At 48.7% G+C, this 21,475-nt stretch overlaps 1 protein-coding gene across 1 annotated transcript in view; it reads left to right on the forward strand.

Annotated features, from left to right (window-relative positions):
• Positions 1-575: 575 nt before the first annotated feature.
• Positions 576-21,475, forward strand: part of LOC125944981 (translation initiation factor IF-2-like) — a 52,209-nt gene continuing 31,309 nt past the window's right edge. The window contains exon 1 of the mRNA XM_049666476.1: positions 576-777. Within this exon, the coding sequence (XP_049522433.1) occupies positions 576-777 (202 nt within the window). The remainder of the gene's footprint in view (positions 778-21,475) is intronic.

Below are 21,475 nucleotides of genomic sequence, written 5' to 3' on the forward strand. Positions count from 1 at the left end.
CCTCTCCGTGGTAGTAGCGCGCGTCTCCCGCGCGCTTTCGCTCGCGCATACGGCGCGCGGCGACGATTTTATCGCCCTTGGAATCTATACGGAACCTCACGGTGACGGCGACGCCGACGGCAGAAATCCTGTTGAAGTGTCCATATAATTGCTATCGCAATAAAATGTTGCCAGAGCGAAGTGTGAGTTACTGCTGGGCACGGCCATCCACTCTCGTAGGTTGCACACACGCTAAAGATAAAGCCCGACCCTCATAGAACCAATTTGCGGCGTCCAAGCGGCGAACTTCGTCCGACGGCGGCCGCTCGTCGGCCGGCGTCAAAAATCAATCAGGACGCGCGCCACCGACTTGGAGGGGATAGATATTTTCGCCCGCCGCCGGAAGCGTTCAGCGCGCGGCGAGAAGCCCGATCCAATCAGGAGGCAGCACTTCCGGCCGTTGCATCACGGGATTGATGGCGGCGGTACATCCACGAACATCGCACGTGTGTTGTGTCAGCTGTGTCACAGCCGGGTTGTGTGCTCCCACGGGTTATTTTTTGTAGTGCCGCAATCTGTTCCAGCGTGTAGTAAACATGGATGAAGTTCACAACGAGCCAGTGCATTCACGAATGAAGCCATCAAAGGCCGCACGCGTGGAATTTAATGATAGACTCACAGCAGAGGTGCAAAAACGACCAGTGCTGTGGGACTGCTGCAGACCCGGCTACAAACACCAGCGCAAGAAGATGACGGCACGGGAAGAGGTGGCAGCCGAGTGTGGACATGACCCGGACGGTGAGTTAATTGGTTGTGCTTGCCATGCTCGTGCGCTGGTTTTGTAGTGCATGTTTGTAATAGAAGTAAATAGCAGGGCACTTGTAACACAGCTGCCACTATGCATCGCACTACTGAGTAGTCGGCTACGCGTCTGCAGCGTCGCGCTTGGCCTGCGTGTGATCATGCATATCGGTGGCTGATTCAAAGACACGTAGTGCATACGAAGACGCTGTGAGTGCGTTGTGCGACGTGTACTTTTCGCTTTAGTGCAAAGAGCTGGTGAGAAGCATTGTTGTAGTCAAGAGCCCGGCCCACGTTGCAGCGCCAAGGCAATGGAGACTGCAAACTAACACAGCTACTAAGCATGAAATAAACCTGCAGGAAGCATTATTATGGTTCATTAAGACATGTGACAAGATGTAATTCTGACAGTGGTCTCTGCTTACTCCTAGGCTCCACTGGCCGAGCACGATGGAAAAGTTTACGTGATACATTCACGAAAAAGCACCGTGCGTGGAAAACGGGCGCACCTAGTGGATCCGGCGCAGACAGTTCCAACGACATCCGCTGGCTTTATTACAAGCTGATGATTTTTCTTAAGGATCTTGTAGACATTGGCACGTAAGTGTCATTTTTGTAGTCAAGTTTTTCTATCTGGGTATTTTTCTATTGACAAGTTTACCTACTGTTTACAATATTAAACAGCCTTATGATCATATTGTTACGAGGCATTGCGTATGAGCCTGCCATTAAAGGACGGCTGTGCTACGCTAAGAGGAAGAGGACGGGACATGCTTCGTGAGAGGCTGTCAGCCATTCTCTGGTAGCAGCAGCCTGTATATATTGTCTCTCCAGTGTACTTGTGAATCCCCGTGACAATTTGGTGGAGGTGCTGGGTGCCAGAAGACGCGCTGTACAACGGAGCTCCTCAGTGGTCGTCGAGTCGGGGTCATCATTATGACAGACGAGACCACGACCACGCCGCCTGCGCCGGCCAGTGCGTTGCCTGCACCAGCGCCGACCACAACGTCAACGATCGTCGTTACGCACCCTAAAGACCCGGGAACGTTCTGCGGTACGGATGAAGTTGACGTCGACGATTGGATTGCCAATTATGAACGCATCAGTGAGGTCAACCGTTGGGACCCGACGATGATGCTGGCGAACGTGCTGTTTTACCTCAAAGGAACGGCAAAGGTGTGGTTGGATAACCATGAGGCAGAGATTGGAAGTTGGGACACCTTCAAAACAAAACTTAGTGCCTTGTTTGGGAAGCCCATGGGTCGAAAGGCGGCCGCTATGCAAGAGCTGTCCATCCGCGCTCAGACGTCCACGGAACAATACATCTCCTACATTCAGGACGTCTTGGCTCTTTGCCGTAAAGTGGACATGAACATGACGGAGTCGGAAGGTTGGTCACGTACTAAAGGGAATCGCAGACGATGCGTTCAACCTATTACTGTGCCGAAATTGTGCGACCGTCGACGCAATTATTGAAGAATGCCGGCGTTTTGAGCAGGCCAAAAGTCGGCGGATTGCGAGGTCATTCGCTCGGCTACCGAACACCGCCCCGACGTCATCATGCGAAGACGGACAGGCCTCTCGTCTGCAGTCATCGCCACCGTCGGAAATTACACGAATCGTCCGTCGGGAAATCGAAGCTATTGCTCCTGCTCTCCCCAACAACGGCCACGGCGATTTTCACGTGCCGGCTGTTTCCCTGGTCCAGTCCATTGTGCGGGAGGAACTCGGCAACTTGGGTTTCGCCGTCTGCACCGTTGCTCAGTCTCGGAGAACTGACTTTCGCCCTAGGTCGCCGCCTCGCCCGAGATCACCGCCCCAGGAACAACGGTTTTATCCGCGCTCTCGTAATCCGGCTGAATGGCGGACGGCAGATTATCGGCCGATTTGCTTCCACTGCCGCCGTATCGGTCACGTTGCGCGCCATTGCAACAACCGTTGGGTGTCGCCGTTAACCCGGGATGACACTGCTAGCCGCACCGACAACTACCGCCGTTTTCAGCCCGCTCAGCCATACCAGCCATACAACACTGATAGCTACCGCCGCTTCCAGCCTTTTGAGCCGTACAACGTCGATGCCACCCCTACGCCGCACAGCCGTTCCCCGTCGCCCCGAGGTCATCAGTCCCGTTCGCCGCCAGCGCGTCGGCCGTTGTCTCCTTCGCCTCTACGACGACGTCCGACATCGCCGCTCAACCTTCAACAGGGAAACTAAGGGATGCAGCTCTTAGAGGTGACGCTGCATCTTCGACTTGCACTTTAAATCCTCTCCTCGTATTGCCGACGCGACGAAACTTGATCGACGTTGACGTTGACGGCTTAACTGTTCCCGCACTCGTCGATACTGGGGCACAAATATCCGTGATGAGTAATCACCTTCGTCGTCGCCTTAAGAAAGTACTTACCCCCGCCGCTACTGGTATTATTCCGCGTCGCTGGTGGAAGAAGTCCCGTAGTCATCGGAATGTGCACAGCTCGCATCACCATCGCCGGTCATCATATATCTGTTTTGTTTACGGTTCTCGAGCAATGTCCCAACGACGTCATTCTCGGACTTGATTTCTTGTCGGCCCATGCCGCTCTCGTTGACTGTGCAACCGGCATCCTTCAACTTGAGCTTCCTCAACTGGCGGATGTTCCAGATTTACCGTCACACCGCTTATGCTCTGTCGATTATGTTCGGTTGGCACCGCAAGCCGCCACGTGTGTTGCCTTGACGACGGCATCTCCAGTTCCAGACGGCGACTACATAGTGTCTCCACTAGTTGAAGTACTGTTGACCAGAACTATTGCTGTGCCACACACCCTCGTGACTGTTGTCGACAACCACGTCCAGCTCCCGCTTCTGAACTTCAGAAACTCGACTCAAGCTCTCCCGCAAGGCATCTCAGTGGCCAACGTGTCTGCGCTTGATGAATGCGACGTCGCGGCACTAGACGCGGACACTTGTTCGTCCTTTCTCGCAAGCGGTCCGGCAAGTCCACTCCCCGACGAAATTACCACGATGATTGCCCCTGGTCTTCCGACTTGTCAAGCCACGGAACTCCACCACCTCCTAACGACCTATAGGGATATCTTCGACTTCTATGACCGCCCTCTCGGTCAAACGTCTCTCGTAAGTCATCGAATACATACCGGAGATGCTATTCCTATCAGACGGCGACCCTATCGTGTGTCCCATTCCGAACCCCAGGTCATACAACGAGAAGTCGACAAGATGCTCTCTCAAGACGTCATAGAGGCTTCCTCAAGTCCGTGGGCGTCACCTGTCGTCTTGGTCAAAAAGAAGGATGGCAGCTGGAGATTTTGCGTTGACTATCGTGCCTTAAACAAAATAACGCGCAAAGACGTATATCCGCTGCCACGGATCGATGACGCCCTGGACTGTCTTCACGGTGCGAAGTACTTCTCATCCATCGACATGCGCTCGGGTTACTGGCAGATTTCTGTTGATGACTTGGATCGGGAAAAGACTGCCTTTATCTCACAGGACGGCCTCTATCAGTTCAAAGTTATGCCCTTTGGACTGTGCAACGCCCCCGCAACGTTCGAACGCATGATGGACTCTCTCCTTCGTGGCTACAAATGGTCTATCTGCCTCTGCTACCTAGACGACGTCATTGTGTTTTCCCCAACGTTTGAAAGTCACCTTACTCGTTTGGCGACCATTCTAGCTGTCTTTCGTCGAGCAGGACTCCAGCTAAACTCCAAAAAGTAATTTCGGCAGACAACAAATCACTGTGCTTGGTCATCTTGTAAGTGCTACAGGTGTCCAACCTGACCCTGCCAAGATTAGCGCTGTTAAGAACTTCCCTGTGCCCTCATCCACTAAAGCTGTTCAGAGTTTCGTTGGATTATGCTCCTACTTCCGCCGTTTTATACGCAATTTCGCCATCATAGCCCGACCCCTCACCGACCTTCTCAAGAAGGACGTGCCCTTCTCGTGGGGCCCCGACCAAGCAACCGCATTCTCTGCGCTGACCAACTTGCTCACTTCACCGCCTATCTTGGCTCACTTTGACCCATCCCTATTGCAAAAACCAGCGTCTTCCAGTGCGTTCCAGTGTGAAACCAGCGCGTTTTTTGACACTGGGTGGCACTGGGGACGCTGGCGCACGCTGGGAGTCACTGGGAGTCACTGCGGCACTGGTGAGATCGCTGGAGAAGTGCTGGGTCACACTGGACGAGACGCTGGTTTCACTGCTATGACGCTGGGGCGCACTGGTGTGCGCTGTACACGCGCTGGAGCTCGCTGGCTCGTACTGGAGACTGCGCTGGTTTCGTTTGTGCCGCACTGCCGGAGTATAGGCGCTGTTGAATATTAAATGCTTGATACAATTTTATGGGCATCTCCTGTCCAAAAGAACAGACTCCTCTCCTAAATATAGCGCTATAAGTTGGGATCACAAATGTCTATTTCGTGTCGGCGCTGCTTGCAGCTTGGAATAAGGTTGCGTGATTGCTAGCCCATGCACAAGCGACACTTGAGATCACTTTCGCTTTGTACATTTCCCTTTTGACTGTGCGGATAGCTGTATTCGTGAACAAAATTACGCAAACGCAGATAACGCCTCGTTTTCTAGTATTTTGTGCGCAATCGATGACTGCGAGTTGTCGCAGTGTTGTACAGTCGACACGAAACCGAGCAGCCGTTCAGACGCGTTCGAACGGACCTCAGGAAGCCTGCCGCTGATTGATATTATCGCACCGACAACAAAGCTGCGGTGATTCGTGCGCTTCCACTTTCCCTAGTGTACTAAATATAATAGTTAAAAGGTTGTGAAGCGCAAATACAAACATTTTCCCATTCATCTAGTAGCCGCGCCGAGATCGTTCACTTCCAGCGAAGGTTAGGCCTACCGTAACCGCTGAGTCTGTCTACACTCATGATGATGATTGATGATGATTATTGGGGTTTATTGGCGCAAGGGCCAGATGTGGCCAAAGAGCGCCAATGGTCTACACTCAATCGGCCCGTCTGAGCTGAGGAATCAACAAGTCTAACGAGGTTAAATCACTCTGTAATTCAGCTTTCCCATGGTTGCTTTTAGATAGACTATTCTTTCGTGTGTACAGTGTCAGCATAACAAGCGATGAGCGCCGATATGACGTTATAAACATACCTATATGTGCTTTCGCCGAAGGCTGTCAGCCACATTAACCGACCGCGTCTCTTACGGAGATGTGTGCCTAAACAAACGTGTCGATTGAAAATCATTGTCGAGCTATGGAAATGTGGCATTACCTTTGCGTGAAGAATAAGAAACGGCTGTCAAAATCGGCAGTAACGGCCCGTACAACATTCCGGGTCGGCGGTTCATTTAAGGCTTTTTTCGTTGTTAATATACCAATCGCAAAAACAAATCAGTGTTGCAGCACTTCCAGGCATACTATGCAATACGGAAAACAACTTTTTCGTTCTGATAGAGGCGTAAGTTTTAGTTGAAGCCGATATCGCATCTACCATGTCTGTGCGAGACGTCTGTGCAAAGCTACAACTATGTTTGCGCGTTGACACGGCAAAATATGAACAGGTTACTATGGATCGGCGTGGCCTAGTGGTAAGATATTGGGTTTGGGATGTGAAGGGCGGAGGTTCGAATCCTCGCGAAATTCTTTTGTTTTCCTTTTTTTTCTCTTTTTTTTTATTGCATTACAACGTTCTCTATTTCTTTCTGTATTCGAAAAAATATATAAGGTAGCCAGGCACCACGTATTTCTCGCTCTAGAGCTTCATTTCGCACCAGTACCCCGCGCCCAGCGCCTCCCAGTGTGCCGCGCCTTGCCAGCGTCCCAGTATCCAGCGCGCGACACTGGGCCCATAATCAGGCATGGCACTGGGCACTGGATACTGGGTTTTGCAATAGGGATCCGCGCCTACTGAGGTTCGCACAGATACTAGTGGGCATGGAATCGGCGCCGTCCTCGCTCAGCACCAGCATGACCACACACGTGTTATTGCATGCGCCAGCCGCCTGCTCTCCACATCAGAACGGAACTATTCTATCACAGAGCGCGAGTGCCTTGCATTGGTTTGGGCTGTCGCAAAATTGGGACGCGATTGGGACGCTGCCCTACCCTACGTTACTTTTGCCTTACAACTCGTCCCGACATGACACTGCCGGCTATTCGCCGTTCTTTCTCCTGTACGGCCGCAACCCTGCGTTGCCCTTCGAGACGCTCCTTCCTGCTGATCCATCCGTACCAACCGCATATGCTCAGGACGTCCTCTCCCGAGCGAGAATGGCTCGCCAGTTGCTCACACTAGGCTGTGTGCGTCGCAGGCCTCCCAAAAAGAGCGCTATGATAGCCGGCACCGCGAAGTAGAGTACCCTCCTGAATCTGTGGTTCTACTCTGGACGCCGTCTCGACGCCAAGGCCTGTGCGAGAAGCTCCTCCCTCGCTACACAGGACCCTACAAGGTTCTCCGCAAGCTCAACGATGTTGACTACCTCATCACTCCGCTCCGAGATCGCCCATCTTCTTCTTTTGCGTCTGCTGCTGATGTTGTTCATGTGTCGCGGCTAAAACCCTACTACACCAGCAGTGCTGACTCATATTAGAAGGCGCCGTGACGGCGCTCAGTCCGCCGGGGGTGATGTTACGAGGCATTGCGTATGAGCCTGCCATTAAAGGACCGCTGTGCTACGCGAAGAGGAAGAAGACGGGACATGCTTCGTGAGAGGCTGTCTGCCATTCTCTGGTAGCAGCAGCCTGTATATATTGTCTCTCTAGTGTACTTGTGAATCCCCGTGACAATATTTTCAAAAAATGGGGACAAAAAGTGACCGTACAGTTTGTGTAACACTTTTTTTTGTTTTTCAGTACTCTGGGCAACATTGCTGAGAGGGGAGCGAATGCGGACAAAACAACTGCAGAAGAGCTGCTGATGAGTGTATACACAGTATAGATAGTAGGCGACAGCTTTTTCTGATTTTTTTTTTCAACATGCACGTCACTTCTGCCTTTCATGTTGAGATCACCAAATAAGACGCATGAACACATACCTGGTGCCTGAGTGAGTGAGTGAGTGAAATAACTTTTATTACAGGTCCGGCGAGGACGCGAACTCGTCGCGCACCCGGCTAGTCCCACGTCGGGACCGGCAGGTCTAGCCCACCGGCCCGGTCGCGGGCACGCCGGACAGCCAGGATTTGCTTGTCTAGAGCGGGGCTACGCAGAAGCGAGTCCCACACATCCTTTCTGAACTTGGGGTATCTCGACCCGCACTCCCAGAGCATGTGTGTTAGAGTGGAGGTCTGCCCACAGGATGGGCAGGCGTCGTCGCGATATACGTCAGGGTAAACTTCGTGCAGAACGGCCAGACACGGATATGTGCCGGTCTGTAAAAGTCTAAGCGAAACAGCTTGCGCCCTATTCAATTTGGGATGAGGGGGTGGAAAGACCCTTCTGGACATATAGAAAAATTTTGTCACCTCGTTGTGAGTAGCGGGAGCATCCCTATGGCCGTAGGGGGGAGGGGTGTCGGCTCTCCTTACAGAGGAAGCGCGGTCGGTGAGGTCGCGCGCAGCCTCGTGAGCAGACTCATTGAGGTTCGGGGGAGCACCCTCGACCGACCCTACGTGAGCGGGAAACCAGTGAATCGAATGATGCGTGAGAGCATCCGGATTGGAGACGCTAAGAAGACGAGCAGCCTGCTCGGCGATGCGACCCTTCTGAAAAGCCCTAACTGCCGTTTTGGAATCGCTGTAGATGTCAGACCCACGACCGTAAAGCAGGGCGAGGGCGATGGCGGCTTGCTCGGCGACTTCGGGGTCTGAAGTGCGAATTGAAGCGCTGTTGGAAAGCTTGCCGCTGGAGTCGACCACGACGACGGCAAAGGTCTTTCCATCGCTGTACTCCGCGGCGTCGACGAAGCTTGCTCTGATGCCTTGTTGATAGATCTTTTTCAGAATTGCTACTGCTCTCGCCTTGCGTCTGCCCTCGTTGTGGACGGGATGGACGTTTCGAGGCACGGGGGCCACTTCGAACTTGTCTCAAATGCACCTAGGGATCGGGGTACTGACCCTCGAAGATACCACAGGAGGGTAACCCAGCTCTTCGAGGATGCGTTTACCTGCCTCTGTGGTGGTCAGGCGAGCGAGTTGCGCGCGTTCTTGGGCTTCGGCAATCTCCTCGGCGGTGTTGTGTACCCCCAGCTTGAGGAGATCTTCAGTTATGGGCCCTAATGGGTAGCCCAAGAGCCCTTTTCACTACTTTGCGGATGAGAGCATTGAGCTTGTCTCGCTCCGCTCTGAGCCAGTTGTGCATAGAAATCGTGTACGTGAAGTGGCATAATACGAAGGTGTTGATAAGGGTGAGGAGATTGGCTTCCTTCATGCCTCTGTGTCTGTTTGCGATTCTGCGAACGAGGCGGAAGGCGTTGTCCGTCTTTGCGATGATCTTGCGGAGAGCCGTTCCGTTCCCGCCGTTGAATTCGACAAACATGCCCAGGACCCGAATGACGTCGACCCTGGGTATCACCCCTCCATCACAAGTGTGAAGACCTGGTGCCTGTACTTTCATTGCAGTACTTTTATTTGCAGACACTACTGATGACACTCAGTCACAGGAGACAGATTGGGTATTTAGCCCCCAGAGCTCCAGAAGCAGCCACTCCAGAAGTCGACGTGCTTGCAACCTTGGGAGGAAGCGTGGCAAAGAGAATACCACGAAAGGTCGGGAAGAAGTCCAAGGCCGACGTCGAAATAGATTCCTTGCAGCAACTGCTGAAAAAGGAAGAAGACGAGGAGGCCGTGTTTGGCCAAGTTGGGGCCCATAAACTACGATCCTTCTCCAAGCGAATGAGAAGGACACTTCCAATTGAAATATTGGAAGTGTTTAGCAAGCACACATGTGACTGATGAAGGTGACATGAATAATAACATTACTGAAATGAAGATCGCATGTTTTATTAAAAAAGGTATCACAATTTGATCCTTCGTTTCTATTGATCCAATTTTATTTACTCATCACAGTAGGAGGCGTTATGGAGCCAAAATACTGAAACAGAGCAGTATGCATACAGCCGCACCAATTAGGTCGGTGCTTGCACACCAGAATGTGCCCACTGCCACGGCACAGCTCCCTCATCCATGAAGTACTACACAAAAATGTTGTGCACTTCAGCCGCACGTTTGGATTGGTTTCTTGCAGCTGTAGGTTCCAAGTCGAGGACGTCACTGCTTTGGGCACTGTCCCTCCACTGCCCGGGAGTTATATTCCCATATTCGTTTTCGGTGTTTGCGAAGCCTTGGGGCATGTATTCTTTGCCTGTGCATAAAAAAATGTCCAGGGCACAGCAAGCTAGGACAACAAACTCTGCGTTCTTTGGCAGTAGGTTGATACGGTTCAACAAGATTCTCCACCTGGCTGCCAGGATACCAAACGCATTTTCATCAATGCGCTTGCAACAAAAAAAGCCTCAATTAGTAAGTGCCTACAGTAATCCGTTATTTTCCTAATACCTTGCTCTGCTCAGCGTGTAGTTGAAAACACGGTGGCTGGGGGACATGTTCTTGCCAGGAAAAGGGCGCAGAAAATCATATCAAAGCTGAAACGCCTCGTCCCCCACGATTACATGGGGCGCCACTTTGTTACTGTTTGGCAGCCTTGATGGATTTGGCAAAGGTAGGGTCCCCTTTTCGAGCTGCCTTCCAAATTCACAAGATTTGTATACGCCACCGTCGCTGTGCCGACCAGGTGCGCCCACTCTGACCATTGAAAATTTGTACTGTGGGTCGACAACGGCCATCAGCACAACAGAGAACGTCCCCTGTAACAAAAGGGATGCATGAAACAATCATGACCTTATGTTTAATTGATTCTAAGCAAACCCCGGGAAATTTAGGAATAACATAGGTCAAATAGTTTGTGTCAGTGTAAGAGCTTTTCAGCAGATTGTGTACCTTGTAGTTGAAGTAGTTGTTTCCGGAATTCGGTGGTGCCATTACTGCAACGTTTTTGCCATCAACGGCGCCAAGGCAGTTCGGAAAATTCCAACGTGTGCCAAACACACGCGCAAATTCCTCCCATTACTTGCACCCTGGTACCTAAAGAGAAGCAACACTAATAGCATATACATACTGTGCTTATGCTGCTTGATGGGCAGCGCACAAAGACGTGTAAAAAATATGAATGGATATTCAGTACCTCCTTTGATTCCAGTGACCGTGGTTCATTCCAAGTGTTGAGGACCGTCAACCAAAGAAGAAAATTTACGTTGATGGTCGGTCCTTCATATTTAATTAATTTCAATGTCTCTGACAGCCTTTGATGTCTGTACAGCGTTTATTTACACTGTTTTTTTAGTAATGTGTCTTTGCATAAACTTTCACTGTTATACACCCCTAGAAAATAAGTGGAGTGGTCGTTTCTCTTACAGGCATGTAGAGCGGCTGCAGATGTTTCGAGATTGCTCTGCATGTCTGGTGAATGATATTTCGACACGTTTCATGGCCGATCCGGAACATCATGGCTACGTCCTTAATTGCCATTCCAGACGATAGATACCTGAAGAATAACATTAATTTGCAATCAACATTTTTCTTAACCACATTAACCTTAGCGTGGTTCATGTGGTCAAATATAACTACACCTCAAGGTGATGGCAAGCCTCTCTTCGGAGCAGACTGGCTCTCTGCACAAGAAATACTTTCTCAAGCTATTCTTCACAATACTGTGCAGATCACTGAACTTCTCCGTAGTCATGCGGTAGTACTTAATAAACATGGCTGGGTCAGACTTCATGACCTGCATCTGTAAAAAATGAAGCAAGGTTGAGACCCTCGCCACTCAATAAACTAAACGTACAATGAAAAACAATGAGCGTTACTTTTTTTCTTCTTTTTTACCCGATACAGTACCACGCGCAACGCAACAGAAAGATTTAACGTTTTTTTTTTGCAACGAATATGCGAGGAGCTCTATCAGCATGCAGGTATGAAGTGTTTCTAGGGAAAATCGCTTTATTTGAATCCAACAGAGTACTGTTGGTGTCGCAAAAGACTCGAGAGCAATTACGGGGTTACCGACCGCACGATCGAAACGCGTCGTTTCAGATCAAATCAGGCGCTTCGCTACATCTCGTATTAAACAATAATTAACGCATACCATCTAGAAGCCAACACATCAGGAAAGTCCATTCACCGCAGTGTGAAACTCCCCTTCTGACTTGCGATGCATCCCGACTGGATTCACCCAGAACCTTTTCTTCTTTTCTTGCTTTTTTTCCCTTCAAAATCAGTAGCTTCAATAAAAGACGCCGCCGGACGGTTCTCATTGCAGTACGTCTTCTTTAGGCACACTAGCACGTACGGCACAGATACTAGCTTATCTACCGATGCGTGTGAGCAGTCCGCAAGTTGTAATTATTCCACGGTGGCGTAGTTGTTCTCTGTCCGTACTATCCGCATGGACACAATGTTGGCAGAGCCAAGCTGTTTTCTGCGCTTTCTGGAGGTTGCGAATAGCCAAGCGTAATGATGATGATATGTGATGTTTGGTGGCGCAAGGGCCAGGTCTGGCCAAAGAGGGCCATGCAAATGATTATGAATATTTAATTGAACAGTGAAGTGGAAAGGATTGAACACGGCTGTATATGGGCCTAAAAGCAGAGTCGCTGTACAGTGCGTAAAACATAAATGTATTAAAATTATGGCAATGGCTTAAAGTGTCCTGTGAGACGTAAAACATGCTTTAAGAGGATGATTTTCTAAAATTTGTAAGTGCCAGTGGCACTGCTGCCTCATCAAGAACCTTGTGTGCAAGGCTTTGGAGGCACGTGCCATACAAATGATAGTATCGCAGCAGTAGCCTCTGTTGAGAGGTCATGCTACGAATTTATCGGGCGTAGAACTTGTAGTGAATCAACATCATGTAAATAGTTTAAAAGTGATTTGCTGTTGAAAAATGAGTCCACATGAAGGAACATTGCGGGATGAAGAGGAACGTTCTCTTTGTAAGCTAGAGGAAAGTGCTTTTTTCTTTCAGCTTCTGATTCGCGGCACTCTATCAGGACATGTAGGACGGTCAGCGTCTCTCCACATTTAGCGCAGATGGGAGGTTCAGCGCCAGACAGCAAGCAAGAGGGGGTCCCGTAGGTATGGCCTATCCTAAGTCGACAAAGAATTACTTCAGTTCGCCGTATTTTTGTTGTTGGTCGCCAATTACCCAACTGAGGTTTAATTAAATGCAGCTTATTCGACGTTTCAGTGTCCCACATTTGCTGCCAGTATGTCCTAATTTTTTGGCGGGGAAAAGGCATCAAGTCTGTCACAGGTACAGATATGAAAGTGTTGCTAGTTTCGCTGTAAGAGATGTGGCCATCTGGTCTGCCAGCATGTTCCCTTCGATGCCTCTGTGGCCTGGCACCCAGCAGATCACAATAAGCTGGTTAGATAAGTACGCAGTGCACAGAAGTGAGTAAAGCTCGTTGAGTACAGGGTTATTGTGTTTGCGGAGTGACATTAAGGACTTTACTACACTCAAGGAGTCAGTGAATATGATGGCATTGGGTAGATTGGTTTTCCTGATGCATTTGACAGCCGACAGTACTGCGTAAGCCTCCGCGGAAAAGATGCTTGTTTCCGGGTGCAAGACGTCAGATTCTGAGAAAGACGGACCAACGGCTGCATAAGACACGCCAGCATGGGACTTCCATGCGTCAGTATAAAATTCCGGGCATGAGTACTTTAGCTGCAGTTCGAGGAAGTGCATTCGGATGTGTGCCTCTGGAGCATGCTTTGTAACATAAACAAACGATGTATCACATTTAATGAGCTGCCACTGCCACGGTGGTAAGAGCTTTGCTGGGGCTTTTAGACGAGGTTCTAAAAGTGGGACACCCATTTTATCACTGAGCTTCCTCACACGCAGTGAGTAGGGCTGCTTTGCTGTGGGTCGGTTACGGAACAGTGTGGTGCAAGTCATATCATTTATGGTAGCGTAACACGGATGTTCAGGGTTTGCGTGTACCTTCAGAAAATATGCAAAGCTAGAGTATGACCTCTGCAAGGTAAGTGACCACTCGTTTGATTCTGCGTATAGGCTTTGTATAGGACTTGTCCTGAAAGCACCTGTGGCCAGGCGGATACCTAAATGATGAATCGGATCTAGCATCTTCAACGCGCACGGTGCGGCAGAGTGGTACACAACGGCACCATAGTCTAAACGTGTACGGACAAGACTTTTGTACAGGTCCAGTAGGCGCTTAAGAAGTTCATTGTTTTCATGCATTTCGTCCTGAGGTATTTGATGTGGGGTATAAACGTTAGTTTTGAATCCAAGATGATTCCTAAGAATTTATGTTCACTACTGACAGTGAGTTCATCTCCATTAATAAAAATACTAGGGGTTGGCGTTGCGCCTCTCTTCTTGGAGAAAAGCATGCAAGTACTTTTCTGCGTGTTCACTTTAAACCCATTTTCCTCCGCCCATCTACATAACTTGTTTAAGCCAAGCTGGACCTGGCGTTCGCAGATAGCAAGATTGCAGGATTTAAAAACCTATCTGCACATCATCGACGTATACAGAGTAAAACATGGTGCGTGGAATGACTGTGTGAAGTGAATTCATTTTTACGACAAAGAGCGTGCAACTAAGCACGCCTCCCTGTGGCAGACCGGTCTCTTGGGTGAATGTTCTAGACAAACTGTTGCCCACTCTTACACGAAACGTGCGGTCAGAGAGATAGCTTTCGATTGTGTTCAACATGTTGCCACGACACCCATTGAAGAAAGGTCCCGAAGGATACCAAAACGCCATGTCGTATCGTATGCCTTCTCTAGGTCAAGAAATACTGAAAGAAGGAATTTTTTTATGTATAAAGGCATCCCTGATGTTGGCCTCGATGCGCACGAGGGGGTCTGTTGTCGATCTACCTTCTCGGAAACCACACTGGAAGGGGTCTAGAATTTTGTGATTTTCCAGGAAACAGATTAGGCGTCTGTTTATCATTTTTTCAAAGAGCTTGCACAGACAGCTTGTTAGAGCTATTGGTCTGTAACTACTGGCTAGAGAGGGATCCTTGCCTTGTTTAAGTATGGGGATAACAATAGCTTCTTTCCAAGCAGATGGAATGTATCCAGCTGCCCATATAGCATTGAAAAGGGATGGAAGTGTATTTAGTGTTTCTGAGTGTAAGTGTTTGATCATTTCATAGACGATGCGATCACTACCTGGCGCCGAGTTGTTGCAACAATTCAAAGATGCGTGAAGTTCAGCTAAACTGAATGGGCGATTGTACGCTTCATTTCTTCCACATTTGCGTTCAAGGTGTTGTCGCTCTGCGTGTTCTTTGAATCGCAGGAAAGTGCGTGTGTAGTTTAATGCACTCGAGATTTGTTCAAAGTGCTCACCTAGAAAGTCTGCCTGATTTTCCAGGCTGTCACCTTGGGTATTTACTAGGCGTAGAGGGTAAGATTGTCGGCCTTTTAGTTCATTTACTCGGTTCCAGACCTTTCTCTCATCCGTGTACGAATTAATGCTGGATATATACTTCTCCCAACTATCTCTCTTAGCTCGGCGACGTGTTCTTCTTCCCTGCGACTTTGCTTGTTTAAAATTAATGAGATTTTCGGCTGTTGGGCAGTCACGTAGCAGCCCCGAAGCTTTGTTTTGTTTTTTCCGTGCCTTTTGACATTCGGCATTCCACCACGGAATGCGGCGTTTACTAGACAGTCCATTTGTTTGTTGGATGCATTTTGTGGCAGCGTTTACTATAAAACTTGTCAAGTAGGCCACATCATTGTCGATATTGATACCAGAAATGTCCCTGTCTAAACGTGTAAGTTGTTTGAATAGTTCCCAGTTGGCAGAGTCAACCTTCCATCGAGAAAGATATTGGGCGCATTCATCCTGTGTTGTATGATTTAGAACTATCGGAAAGTGGTCACTTCCATAAGGATTCTTAATAACGCGCCATTCGAGGTACGGCAGGAGAGTACTGGATACTATGCTTAAGTCAATTGAGGAGTAGGTGTTGTGTGCAACGCTATAGTACGTCGGCTCCTTCTTATTGAGCAAGCATGCACCAGATGAATAGAGGAAGTTTTCTATTAAGTGCCCTCGTCCATCGCAACGGGAGTCTCCCCATAGAGTGTTATGCGCATTTAGGTCTCCGGCAACAATGTATGGCTCAGGAAGTTCATCTATGTAATTTTGAAATTCGGTTTTGTGAAGTTGATAGTTAGGAGGAATGTATACAGAGCTGATTGTAATTAGCTTGTTAAACAACACCGCTTGCACCCCCGCAGGGGCGTCTGCGTAAGCAGGCGTTTGATGTGTTGCGACACCACGGACCCGAGCACACGAGGCTTGGACCCTCCCGCGTGTAGCCGTGCGCGGCTTAGCCGTGTCTGGGGAAAGGAGGATCCTGGGGGTTGAGCCAATGCCGGGTGTTTGGACCTTTAAGGCCCCCCGGCGGAGTCAACACACCTCTTCGGCCTCTGCTTCACATAGACGGCACCTCCAGACTGACCCACCTGGAGGAAATCGGCAGTCGCCTTTTCCTGTCCCCCTCTTCAATCTTTTGTCTTTCTCTCTCACTTTTACATCTCTCCTGTCTTCTATTCACTTCTTTTAACTTCCGATTCTCTAGGCGGCAAGGGTTAACCTTGTGTGGCTAACCTGTCTTGGTTATGTCGTATTGGTTATAGCAACGCTGTACAGCTGGCGTTCGCAGGACTTCCCTTGCAGGGACTCCTGTAACGTCCCCTTGTTGGGCTCGGTGGTGGGCGGCTGGCATCGCTGCCGAAATTAATTAAGATCTTATGGCCTCATCTTTCCCCAAGCTACCTGATCGTCCTCTATACAAAAGAGGACGCACCGAAGAAAGTTTCAATCCTTTTCTCCAACGAAAAGAAAACTTCCCGCGATACCATGTCATACATACTGAGAACCCTGGAAAGACTGTTAGAACCATCTCACCATTCATTGTTGCCAAATGCCTCACGGACGCACTTGGTAGTGGCTACAAAGTGACAAAAATGCCTAGCGGCGACCTCCTGCTTGAGGTACGTGATAAGCTGCAGCATGGAAAGATTTCCAACCTGGTTGCATTTGGTGATGCTCAAATCACGGTGACACCACGTCGATCACTGAATACGTGCAAGGGAGTGATCTCAGACGATGACCTCATGAACTTGAGTGAAGAAGAACTTCTAGAGGGCTTGAAGGACCAGAACGTCATCCAAGTACATAGAATAAAAGTTAAACGGGAGAACAAAGAAATTCCAACTAAACATCTGATACTTACTTTTGGTACAAGTGAACTGCCCGAGATAATCGAGGCTGGATATGTAAAGATACGAGTAAGGGCGTACATCCCTAACCCACGCAGATGCTTCAAATGTCAAAGGTATGATCACGGTTCGCAAAGCTGCCGAGGCCGACAAACCTGTGCCAAGTGTGGTGAACAAGATCATCCCTCAGATAACTGTAACCTTGCACTCCATTGCGTGAACTGCGACGGCGAACATGCCGCATATACCCGCTCTTGTCCGACATGGAAAAAGGAAAAAGAGATCGTGATTATCAAAGTAAAGGAGAACATTTCCTTCCGAGAAGCGCGCAAGCGCGTTTCCTTTCTTCATAGTGCAGGGTATGCTGATGCGGCGCGCAAGGGGGCAGCGCCGCAGCAGACTCCGGTATCGGCCCGGCCCGCAAAGAGTGTGGTCGCGGCTGTGCCACCAGCCCCCTTGGCGACAGCAGCCGGCGCTGCTTCGCCGTCTCTAAAAGAAGGACCATCGACCTCTGGGTTGGTGGCCTCCAAGGCCCTGCTTTTCGAGGCAAGGCCTAATCTGAAAACACCCCGCTCGAGTGAGCGGAAGTCCAGCGGCTCCCAGGAGTCAATGGACACAACTCCGATCCAGATGGCGCAGCCAGCGCCTCAGGAGCGCCGCGATTCTCGTGACCGCTCCAAAAGCAAAACGCGCATCACGGCGCCCGGAAAGGGTCCTGTGAGATAATCTTTCCTTTCCAGAACACTCAACTCTGTCAAAATGGATACACAAATTATGCAGTGGAATGTGAGAGGTTTTCTCCACAATCTTGATGACATAACAGAACTCTTACACAAACTTAACCCAAAGGTACTGTGTGCACAGGAAACGCATTTAAAAGCTACACAGACAAATTTTCTCCGGTTATATGCTATTTTTCGCAAAGACCGTGACGAGGCTAACACCTCATCCGGCGGTGTAGCTATAGTTGTCGACAAGACTGTTGCTTGCCAACACTTGCCCCTTCTGACGTCCCTCGAGGCAGTTGCAGTGCGAGCAATTCTTTTTAACAAATTGGTTGCCGTCTGCTCCATCTACATACCTCCGAATTATCGCCTGAACAAAACAGAATTCTATGGCCTTATTAAACAACTTCCTGAACCCTTTCTTATCGTCGGAGACTTTAATGCTCATAACAGTCAATGGGGAGACTCCCGGACTGATTTGAGGGGTCGACTTATCGAAAGCTTTCTTGTGACTTCTGGTGTATGCCTATTTAATAAAAAAAGCACCTACTTACTATAATATTGCGCATAATTCATATTCATCGATAGATTTAGCGCTTGGATCCTCCACACTTCTCCCTTACTTAGAATGGAATGTAATACAAAATCCGTTTGAGAGTGACCACTTCCCAGTTACTCTAAACCTACGAGTACTAACACAAGTCATTTCACCACATGTTCCTCGCTGGAAACTTAACTCGGCTGATTGGAAGCATTTTAAAAAATCTACTTATTTATCACAAGATTTTATACGCGATTTTAGCATAGATGATGCCGTAGCATATTTTACTGCTTTTATTATCGGTGCAGCGGAAAAGTTTATTCCACAAACAAACGGCCAATCATGTAATAGACGTGTTCCTTGGTGGAATGAAGACTGTAGAGATGCACGAAAGAGACAAAATAAGGCATGGGGTAGACTGCGCCGACATCCAACGGCGGAAAATCTCATTGCATTTAAACATATAAAGTCACAAGGAAGGCGCACGAGACGGCAGGCTAGGAGAGCAAGCTGGGAGAGGTTTCTCTCAGGCATCAATTCTTATACCCAGGAGGCTAAAGTATGGAATGGGCTGAGAAGGCTAAAAGGGCAGCAGATCAACCAATTACCTTTGGTCGATGACCAAGGGCATACCTTGGAAAACCAGGCCGATGCCCTTGGCATACATTTCGAGCGTGTGTCAAGCTCCGTAAACTACTCAGAATCATTTCTTAAATACAAGAAAGTAGCAGAACGTAAGCCAATAGACCGTAAATGCACACCAAATCTTCCGTACAACTGTCCATTTAATATTGCCGAGCTTAGAGCTGCCTTGAGCACATGTATGAGCTCCGCACCGGGATTTGACAGAATCATGTATTACATGATTAAAAACCTACACACCGACACACAGATGACACTACTAGCACTTTTCAACTCTATTTGGGCTGCCGGATATCTCCCATCCTCATGGAAAGAATCCATCGTTGTCCCGGTCTTGAAACAGGGTAAAGACCCATCCAACGCTTCAAGTTACCGTCCAACAGCCCTCACAAGTTGCTTATGCAAACTCTTCGAGAAAATGATAAACCGTCGTATTTTACATTTCCTTGAATCGAAGAAAATTCTTGACCCTTATCAATGTGGCTTCAGAGAGGGTCGGTCGACTGCTGACCATCTCGTGCGCATTGAGGAAAACATTCGAGACGCCTTTGTCCATAAGCAGTTCTATCTTTCTGTTTTCCTAGACATGGAAAAGGCATATGACACAACTTGGCGGTATGGGATTTTGCGAGACCTATCGGAAATGGTTGTTCGAGGCAATATGCTTAATGTAATTGAAAGTTACTTATCACACCGTACTTTTCGTGTTAGAGTTGGCAATGCTTTATCCAGGCCATTTACACAAGAAACTGGGGTGCCACAAGGTGGGGTACTAAGCTGTACGCTTTTTATCGTCAAAATAAATTCCTTGCGCTTATCTATACCGCAGGGCATGTTTTACTCGGTATACGTAGACGACGTGCAGTTAGGTTTCAAGTCATGTAAGCTTGCAATTTGTGAGCGGCATGTCCAGCTTGGCTTGAACAAAGTGTGTAAATGGACAGAAGAAAATGGCTTTAAACTCAATCCTCTTAAAAGCTCCTGTGTCCTTTTCACACAAAAAAGGGGCATATTCGCAGAGCCCGATGTAGAACTACACAGACAACACATACCAGTTTCCACACAACATAAATTTTTAGGCGTCATATTAGACTCGAAACTAACCTTCATTCCACACATAAAGCGCCTCAAAGAGAAATGCCTAAAAACAATGAACCTGCTTAAAATTTTGTCGCATACAACATGGGGCAGTGAGAGGAAGTGCCTGATGAACGTGTACAAAAGTCTTATACGTACACGCTTAGACTATGGGGCCATAGCGTATCAATCTGCCAGTCCAAGCGCCTTGAAGATGCTCGACTCTGTTCATCATCTAGGCATCCGCTTGGCGACCGGTGCCTTCAGGACAAGTCCTGTAGAGAGCCTCTACGTAGAGTCTAATGAATGGTCATTGCATCTTCAAAGGTCGTACACTAGTTTCATGTATTTTCTGAAAATACACGCGAACAAAGAACATCCAACTTATTCAACAATAAATGATATGATCAGTGCTACCGCTGTTCCGCAACCGACCTGCAGTGAAACGGCCTTTTTCTCTGCGCGTGAGGAACCTCAGTAATGAAATGAGTGTCCCACTCCTTGAACATACCTTAATGGCTGCAACAAAGCTATTACCACCATGGCAGTGGCAGCAGATAGATTGTGACTTGTCTTTTGTAGAAGTCACAAAACATGCCGCCGACACACACATCCGAATGCACTTTTTAGAAATCCAGGCCAAATACTCTTGCCCAGAATTCTACACGGACGCCTCAAAGTCGCATGCCGGTGTCTGTTGTGCAGCGGTGGGCCCATCGTTCGCGGAATCCGTCGCTTTACACCCAGAAACAAGTATTTTTACAGCTGAGGCTTATGCGCTCCTCTTGGCTGTAAAGTACATCGATAATACACAGATTCGCAACGCAGTTATTTATACTGACTCTTTAAGCGTCGTTAAAGCCCTATCGTCGCTACGGAAACATAAAAATCCTGTAATTACAGAACTTTACTCGGCTCTATGCAAAGCTTACTCTTCCCAACATATCACAATATGCTGGGTTCCTGGACATAGAGGCATTGAAGGCAATATGCTTGCCGACAAAATGGCCACATCCACAGAAACAAGTGCTAGTAGCATTTCCATCGCTATCCCTGCCATAGATTTGAAACCATTTTTGCGGAAAAAACTGAGGTGCTATTGGCAACCTTTGTGGGACGCAAAACAGTCAAACAAGCTTCATCTAATAAAACCTTATTTAGGTAGCTGGCCACCTACAACAAAAACACGACGAACAGAGGTCACTCTCTGTCGACTCCGAATAGGCCACACGTATGGCACACATTCTTATCTTCTAACAGTGATCCCCCTGCCTGTGGGAAATGTGGAGAGACGCTAATTGTGCTCCACGTCTTGCTTGAATGCCGGGAGGTAGAAGAGCAAAGAAAAAAGTTCTTTCCTTTAGCATACAGACAACATATTCCATTACACCCGGCATTATTCCTTGGCAAAGACCCGCTCTTTGACACAAAATCATTGCTAGGTTTTTTAAATGATATTCGTATACTAA

The sequence above is a fragment of the Dermacentor silvarum genome, chromosome 4, assembly GCF_013339745.2.
Source record: "Dermacentor silvarum isolate Dsil-2018 chromosome 4, BIME_Dsil_1.4, whole genome shotgun sequence".
Lineage (NCBI taxonomy): Eukaryota > Metazoa > Arthropoda > Arachnida > Ixodida > Ixodidae > Dermacentor > Dermacentor silvarum.